This window comes from Egretta garzetta, unplaced genomic scaffold, assembly GCF_000687185.1.
Source record: "Egretta garzetta isolate BGI_Z169 unplaced genomic scaffold, ASM68718v1 scaffold187, whole genome shotgun sequence".
NCBI lineage: Eukaryota > Metazoa > Chordata > Aves > Pelecaniformes > Ardeidae > Egretta > Egretta garzetta.
Genome location: NW_009260342.1, coordinates 1,120,151 through 1,128,969, shown reverse-complemented (window position 1 = coordinate 1,128,969; position 8,819 = coordinate 1,120,151). Strand labels below are relative to the sequence as shown.

Genomic DNA, 8,819 nt, shown 5'->3' with positions numbered 1-8,819 from the left:
AGCCAAAGGATGCCTTGAAAATCCTCGGTCTCTCCACACTGTGTCACCCTCTGTCCATCGCTTTTCTGCTGGAGAAACTCTGGCTTGGAGCCTGGCTCCACTGGCACAGGCCATGTGAGGAGGACGTAGCCAGGTAGCCTTGGGTTTCTTGGTCCCAGCCTGGGGCTGCATCAGGGACACACCAAGGTGTCCATGCTCCTACTCTATGGTCCCTTCTTTGCTCTCCTCTGTCTATCCCATTTGTCTGCCTCTCTGTAGCACAAACCCGTCAGTGATAACCCCAGCTGGAGCCAGGCACCTTCCCTACCTACTGCCTCAATGGGGCTGGGCCAAGGCTGCCAAGCTGAGCTTCTAGGAATCAGCTATAGGGGACAAAGTTTCTAGATGGGCTTCTTTGGGGCTAGAAGTGAATCTGAAGATTTTCACTTAGTAAGATACTCGTGACAGTCACTCGTGACAGTGAGCGATTGTATGTTCACCATGATGGGCTCGGTCACAGAGATAGTAATAAGGAAAACCTCAGCGGAAAAAGATGATGCTCAAAGTCTCCTGACAGGTCATTTGGGTCCTGTCTCTCCTTGCATTACAGGGTCTGGTCTCCTTCAAAAATTGCTGACAACACTGTTGAAGCTCATGTTTGGAAAGAAGACATGGGGAAAGAAAAGAAGGGCATCCTTCATTTAGAGCATCACACAGCTAGTGTGGGTTGCCCACTACATCCCTCATCTAGTTGGGTGCACAGTGGCCAGGGTGTGCAGGGCTGAGGGGGATTGTTGCGAGTCTTTGCTCCTACTGACCATGCACCGACCCCCATGGACACATAACCCTTCCCAGAGGACCCTAAAATAATGGGTGACAGGCATCTGCCATACCTTTTGGGGCAGCAGCGCCCACTGAATCTGCCATGCTTGCTGGGGTGATGCAAGAGCACAGCAGTGTTTCTTCTCAACCTCAAAATCCTGACCCTGGGCCCCAAGCAGAGCAAGGCAAAGCCTCGGCAAATCCCAAGGGCAAAACTTGGTGCCTGCAAGATGCCGAGAGCACCTTGAGGTCTCAGCCTCCACATCATTTGCACACCAGCTGTCTCCTGGTGTGGCCTGGGTATTTGGCTTCTCTCTCTGTCCTCCTTCCAGTTCCCTCTTGGCAAGGAAGGGGAAATTCCCTGCTCCTCCCGACCCGACCTGCGCTTTTCCCAATGGTTTGTACTTCACAGCAGCATGGGTGTGTGACAAAGGATATCCTTTCTCAGCTTCATCAAGAGCAAAGAAAATATAATATATATTTATATATATTATATATATATGTATATATATATAATTAAGTTTAAATATCTGCAGAGAGATCACAACTACCTCGACCTTGCTAAAGAAGCCTGTACAGCAGAGGGGGGTGAATAGTGACAAAATCCAGAGCAAAGACAGACACCCAGACGCCAGACAAGGACAAATGTCCATGGCAGCACCTGGGCTCTCAGCGTGGAGCCCAGCCCAGCGCACGGCCAAGGCGGCACCAGACCCCTGGCTGAGCCCCTCGAGCATGCACTGGGCCCCCATGTCCCTGCTGGGTTTGGGAGGGAGCAGCAATGGGGAGGGGACCGCCATGCGCCTGCCCTCCCGTGCCGCAGCCCACTGGCTGCTCGGTGGGCTCGACTCGTCTCCTCTGTGCGCAGTCACCATCCCCCTGCCTGGCTCCTCCTTACGCCTCCCGCCCCCTCGCACCCCGCCATTCCCCAGCGGCCCCTGTTGCTGCCCCTTCGCTACTCCGGCGCTCGCCTGACCGAGAGAGGCCCTTTGTGGTGCCGCTACTGGTTCTCCTCAGCCGCCGGGTCGCGGCACGTGCATTCGTCCTGGTCACAGTCAGCAGCAAATGGGATCACCTGGGGGGACCAAAGGGAGATGTAAGCCTCTGCTTTGAGATCCCTGGCTCCCGGCACCCCTATGCCCCTGCAAGCACTCTCCACCCTGGTACAGACAGGGAGATACTTTGAGCTGCGCCCCAATGCTGTTGGCACTGTGGAGACTGCCGGGCTCCACACTCACATAAGAAACGGGCCCTGATACAAGCTGTCCCCAACTGAGTTTTGTTCTTAGCATTTTCTTTTTTGTTAACTTGTGTTTCAAATTTTGCAACCAAGGGTCAGCTTGAGTCTTGTGCCCCAAATGTTAAACCCTGGGGAGAAGTCTCCCCTGGTAGGTGTGAGACATTTGGACTAGGGATGGCCGTGGTAAGGCATCTCTAGATTTCAAATTTACTTTGGAACCTGTTAGAAAGCCCCCCTTGGCCATATCTGAGCCTATTGAAATGTCCTTCAAGCTACTCCTGGTTCTTCCAGGCTCAGCAAAGCATGAGGGTAGCATAACCTTGTCTTCTGCACCTCTCAAAGGAACTCAACCAAGCTCCTATCTACAATGGCTGGCCTCCACGCTACCTGACATAGGAGCCAGGGTAGATACATACAGTTCTTGTGCGTTGTGGATGCACAAGAAAACCATATGATGCATAAGAAAACCCAGGCAGGCTGGAGGCTGAATGAGCAGGAACGGCCTTCAGTGGGGCAGGCAGTGGGTCTGTCTAGGGCCACCCACAAGCTGTGCTGCTTTGAGACATCCCGTGCAGGTAGAGAGGCTCACTGCACATTGCTTTCTCTACAAAAGCTGTATGTGGCTGAGCAAGCTTATGTCATCTTAGCTGGTGGCAGCAGAGCAAGGTGGGAGGGCACCACCAGAGCAGCTGGCTCCTGGTTGACAGCTGCCCAGTCACGGGGCATTGGAGCTGAGAAAACAGTTTCCTCCAGAGGTTTCATACACACCAGGCTCAGAGCCAGGAGTTTTTCTTATGTTTCAAATGTGGAAACACATTTGATTTTTCACAGCCTGGGCAAGTGGTTTTGGAGTGGTTTTTTGGTGTTTAAACCCCATATTCCTGCATCTGCCTAAACAGAGATGTGCTGGAGGCTTGTGTCATGGGAGATCTGGGACCTGTGGGGGAAGCAAGCTGGGGCTGGGTCTCCCGAGAGCCATGGGACTGAATCCTCCCACCTTCAACTGCGAACCCGTCCTTTGTTTTGGCCAGAGATCCAGATGTCTCAGACCTCCTGAGAGCCATGCCTTGCTCCAAGATGTCATGATATCGCTGTGGAGGTTTCACTCATCACTTGGGTATAAAGCCTTTTCTCTCCTATCTCAACTGGATCTTCCCAGGATTTTATTTTTCCTTTTCTCTGTGTGTGTATGTGTGATGAAAGGAAAAATGATTCAAGCTCCACAACAAAGATGAGAAGATCCAAATTCACATATTTTTGCAGTGAGAAATTATCTCATGCCCTGTGATTTGTTTTGCTGCTGGATATGCTTAGCAAGGATGGGCTGTGAGTGCTGGATAGCAAGTTAGGTGGGAGGGGAGGTTGTGATGGGAGACAAAGAAGGGTCTGTGCAACCCCAAAGCCAAGTTTCTCCCTCTCTATGCTATTTCTCCCTCCTTTCCTCTCCAGGAGAATTAGGAGGGAAAGACAGCCCATAGCGGATGCCAGTGGACCCTACCAAAAATCCCCTGAGATTGCTCAATTATATGACAAGGTAACTTCTGGCTTACCATGGCTAACACTACATCCTATGGAAGTCATTTCTTTCGGACTCGTTTTCCAAAACGAGAGGGAATCCTGTGAACCTCAGTGGGAGCTGGGCTGAGCTTTCAGTCCCACTGGCCTGAGTCCAAACCCCGCTGTTAATCAGTGGGATGATGTCTATCAGCTTCAGCTGGCTTCAGTTTAAAATCATAGGCTTGTGAGAGAACTGCTTTGCAGACTCAGTTCCACGGCCAGAAAAGCCAAAGAGCATGGCTGGCAGTCACCACTTAATCCTAAATACTGGTCAGCACTGCAGAAGATGCTCACTTACCTTCCTGGAGGACAGTGTGGAGGAACAGCAGTCACCCCCGTCATACTGGCAGTATGCCCGGTTATTGATGGTGTCGCACCAGCCATCTGCTTGGAAGGGCTAGGCAGAGAAACAAGGCTTTGCTGAAAGGATTATTCAAAAACAGAGATCCCAGGTCCTCCACAAGGCCCCTGTGCACATCTGATAAGGGCCAAGGCCCAGTTCCACCATACACAACCCCCTCTTCAAAGCCAAAGGGCACCAGAAGACTGGTATCCTGGCTGGTGTGTGTGGAGTAGTGGGTGCTCAGAGGGCAGCAGCTGTAACTCAGGGATCAGGGAATTTTGTCAGGAAGTGAGAAAACAAATCCACATCACTAGAGAGCGCCCCCAGCCTGAATGCCACAAGTCTTCGTTCCCATCTCACTCAGTGCTTCTCCACGGAGTCCATTGCCACCCAACTAGCAGTTGGTTCACCCACCTCATCTGCTCGTCCACCTTCTCACACCACTCTTACATGTCTGCACTGTAATCCAGCTCTCTGCATGTTCACAGCTGGGGAAGGGCTCTGTAAGAAGCTGACCCAACTCTACCCTCCAGCACCGCTCCTCCCAAAGAACTTGGCTCTGAAAGTTGAGCTTGGTGACTTGGCTTGGGCAGCTGAGTACAGAGAGGCTGTTACAGGGATCGATAGAGCATCCTACTAGAGGATGAATCTCAGGAAGACAGGTGCTTTATCTCCCTTGGACTACGAGAAAGGTTCAGCAAGGTCAGGATTATCTCAGAAGTACTTGCACTCAAGCCAAGCCAAGCATTGGCAAGCGCTGGTTAAAGGACTATGCATTTTCCAGAATGCCCTTGCTCTGGCTCTGACCTGGAGGAACAGGTCCCCAAGCTCCTCTAGACTCTCCACTGGGGGCTCTAGCCCTGTCTGCAGCACATGGCTCCACCAAGCCTTGCCAGGTTGGACTACAAAGCTACTTATCTGGTGGCCAGCTGGGACAAACTAAAGGGATCTTCATTAAACTCTAGTTTCCTGCAGGCAAAATCCAACTCTGGATTGAGCAGAGAGGGCACCAGCCTACTGGTGACCAGAAATATTGGCAACGTGGCCACCTTCTGGCTTCTTCGTCCTCATTTCTCTTCTTTGTGGCTCCAATCATACCCTCTGTAAGGAAATCATATAGCTGATTGGTGGGGGATTTTGCATTGCCAAAATAATGGTGGCTCCTCTTTGCACAGCACAGCCCAGCACCCATTGCTGCACCATCGGGTCTGCCTGGACAACTGGGGATTTGCAGAGCCCAGCTTGCCTTGGTGCAGCTCAGGTAAATGCTCTGTCATTAACACACCTTCTTTATTTTCAGCTCTAATGTGGAAACAGAAAACTATCACAGCAGAATAGCTTTTTGTCCAGAAATGTTAAATGGCACAAGCAGCCATTCAGAAATCCATTTTATTGTTGTTTAGTTACATGAGTCATCTGATCAGAGAAGAGAAACAAGCAACTGGGCCTGAGAAGCAGCCAACTAGGGCTGAGAAACAATGCTGCGCGGCTGGTGCAACCAAACAGCGTGCGTGTGAAGCACTTGCAATGAACTGTCAGGAACGATCTGCAGCAGAGGTTTATTTGTCACAGATACACAGCAGCACTGCCAAGCAACAACCAAATGTGCTAACAGAATGGAGAGGCCATTCATTAACCGAGTGATTAGTAATGAAATGCTTCTCCTGCTCCAGGCTCTGTGATGGTAGCTACTGGCCCAGCGACCATGGCCAACCTCCAGGAGGACTGCTGCCATCAGAAAGGGCTCTTGGTGGAAACCTGGCCATTCCTTTGCTCATGGAAGCAGCCAACCTGTTTACTGGATCTGGTGGCCCCAGACAACAGCTGGGCTTCACAAAATACCTGGACCCAGACTTTGGTGGGCATTCGCCTGTAGCACCCCTAAACCGAATGACAGCCAGCTGAAAAATGTCACCGCACCGCAATAGCCCTGCATCCACTGCGCCAAAGCCAACATGCAGGACTGGTGATAGTGCCAATAATTAACACGAAAAAGCCATGCCAAAACCAGGGAACTGATGTGGCTTTTTGTCATCATGACTCACAAGGAACAGAAATGGGCTCAACGCAGGCTAATGTCACTTAAGGAAGTAGCAGCAGGGATTATGGCAAACCACAGAGCCTGTCTGTGCTATCAGTACCACAGTCCCTGGGCCAAATCCAGGCAGCCACAGTGAGATTGCTTTTGCCTGGAAGATCTCACAGAAGAATAAGAAAGAGCACACCTTCCTACATCTGGGAAATTGAGGCACAGCCGGGTTAGGTAGCTCACTCAAAAACATGAAGGGATTTGGCTCCCATCACTGCTGTCGCAAACCACCTCCAGAAGAGACCAGGATGCAATTTCACCAAGGCAATAGATTTAACACTCCTCTTCCATTGAAAAGCATCAGTGGGTCTTAAATGATGGTGATCAAAGAAGGTCTCTGAGCCACAAAGCAGCTTTGAGCACCAGGAGGGACAGGGCAGGGATGCTGGGGCTGGCCGGTCCATGGATGCAGACAGGGGACCGGCCAGGGCCGCTGGCAGGGAAGAGCTCTTCTGGGTGTGATTTGCTTTTGCAGCCTTCTGCAGGGTAGAGTTTTTCCTTGAGCTTTGCTCCATATGTCATGACTCACTGGCAAAACAACACCCGCCGCTTCGGTAGTTTCCATACAATTATGGGGGGGTTTGCCCATCCCGGCTGCACAGGTCTGAAACAGTTTCCACATCTTGTGCGCAAGGTGCGGGAGGACAGAGACAAGGACAGGATGGGGAAGGAGAGGCTCTCAGTTTCTCTCTACACCTATTAGGGCTAATTGCCCCCTCTTCTCAACCCGCTGGAGCCTGTACCCCACCCTAAACAAATACAGGCTCCTATGGCAACACTTGTTGGGGAAACTTAACAACTCATGCTCCAAATTACATTGGAAAAACATATGAGGGGAAAATAAAAAATGACTAATTGGACTCGAGGTTCAAGAGAGCCAGGCGCAGGGTTCGGGGACCGCTGTCCCTGCTCCTCACCCGGTACCTGGAGAGCACAGTGAATCCCATTGCTTTGCCTTGTTAAGGATTTCCAGCTGGTTTCATCTTTGCAAGAGGAAAGAGCGAAGTAAAGTGCTGGTGGGTCACCCCTGAGGGCGCAGGTGCTCTTGTACTTGCGTCAATCTCATTTTGGTCTCACAAGAGTCACAGCAAGGGAGGACACAGGCACGTACTAAGAGCAGGTGATGTGAGAGAGGAAAACCCGTAAAGACTCTCTTCAGCCTGTGCTTGAGCTGTGCGGCTCTACAGACAGCAATGCCAGCAGTGGGAGAAGGGAGGTTTGCCCATGTTGGTGACTCGCAGAAACACCCTACGATGTTTTAAGATGGTGACAGGAAAAATAACCCACACCAACGGCCAACTGTGCCATGCAAAGGCAGTGGATGTGATCCAGGGAAATGGCCAGCTGGGTTTCGTTTGCCAGAATATGCATCCTCTAGCACAGAGGGGGAAAAAAGGCCTGGTTCAAATGGCTCCAATGAACTGGGAAAAAAAATGAATAAGGTAATTGCTGCAGCCGCTCTGTGCCACGTTAAGTGATAGGGAGCTGCTCAGCTAGGCAGCATGCCACCGAGGCAGCTAGCAAGCTGGGCTGTGTCAGCGAATCTCCCCGCTCGTGCCATCCGTCTTCTTTGTTTATTCAGACAGGAGCTTCAGCGGGGCATGTGTTAGCACGTGGAGGTGCAGCATCTGGCACTGCTGGGCCAGAGCCCTGCGCTGCCGGCATAAAAATAGTAACCGTGAATGAAGTGCTTGGCAATTTAAATAGGCTAGAAAACCACACGCTCTCAAAGCCGGGAATAGGCATGAATAAAAAGAGAACAAATTAATTAAAAAAAAAAAAAAAAAAAAGAGGAAAAAATATTGCAGGCAAAGGAGGGACGTGAGATAGGACTAGTTAGATCCCACCGCATCCCAGGCAGAAGCATCTCAGAGGGCTCGGCAGTGCTGTTTCTGTCGAGGCTGCCAGGAGATGCCGTGCAGGGAGCAGCATCTGCACATGGTGTTCTTCCACCGTCCCTGCAGAGTCCCTGGGGCCAGGGCCGAGCTGGCTGGCTCCCTCCCCAGAGCTGGCGTCCTGCCCGCTGGGGAGCCCCCAGTGCCATTGGGGAGGTGGACAGGGTCCAGACATTTTTCTTCAAAACCACCTTATATGTAGGTTGATTCACTGCGAAAGAGCGTGAAAGGGTGCGACAGAGTGAGGGAAAGATGGAGCATGAAGGATAAATCACAGATGCCATCAGTATTGTACATATTTTGCTGCTGTGTCATGGGCGCTTGATGAACATTATTTCCCAGGAATGCAGGTTTTGCTCTGGTCGAGCAGACCTGAAGGCCTGGTATCTTGCTTTTGGCAATGACCCATTCCAGATGCTTCAGAGGAAGGTGGAAAAAAGAAAAAAAAAATTCAGTGTGCACCTGGCCAATTGTGTAACCGAAGAGCTTTCCTGCGCTGCTGCTGGGATGGAAAGTGCTTGCGATTTCAATCCGCCCATAGCTAGAGAAAGCCCAGATCCCAGTTTTAGGGGATCAAGTCCAGCCTTAAGAAGCAAAAGGTTTCCCCACAACTTCAAGGAGGCTGCGCAGGTCCTGGGCTTTGCAACTGTGCCGATCCCATCCAAGCAAAGTTGTGTCATTTGCTTTCATGCTGCTTCTAAGTCAGCAAGGATTTTGTTGTCCTTTTGTCCTTCCCTTTGGGCATCAGTATTTTGGGCATCAACCTCTGACCCTTTGCATGCTGAGACAACTACGCATGACCCTGCAGCTGAGGGAGTGCAGGTGTCTTCGTCCTTCTCAGCTGTCCCTCTCAAAGTAGCCCCAGAGGAACAGAGGAACCATCATCTCTGAAGG

General features: G+C 51.2%; 1 protein-coding gene across 1 annotated transcript in view; it reads right to left on the bottom strand.

Moving 5' to 3' along the window:
- Window positions 1–1,801: 1,801 nt before the first annotated feature.
- PAPPA2 (pappalysin 2) overlaps window positions 1,802–8,819 on the bottom strand; it is a 97,770-nt gene continuing 90,752 nt past the window's right edge. Inside the window, exons 21-22 of the mRNA XM_035898069.1 lie at window positions 3,897–3,995; window positions 1,802–1,876 (exon numbers count right to left, since the gene is read on the bottom strand). Coding sequence (XP_035753962.1) covers window positions 1,802–1,876; window positions 3,897–3,995 — 174 coding nt within the window. The remainder of the gene's footprint in view (window positions 1,877–3,896; window positions 3,996–8,819) is intronic.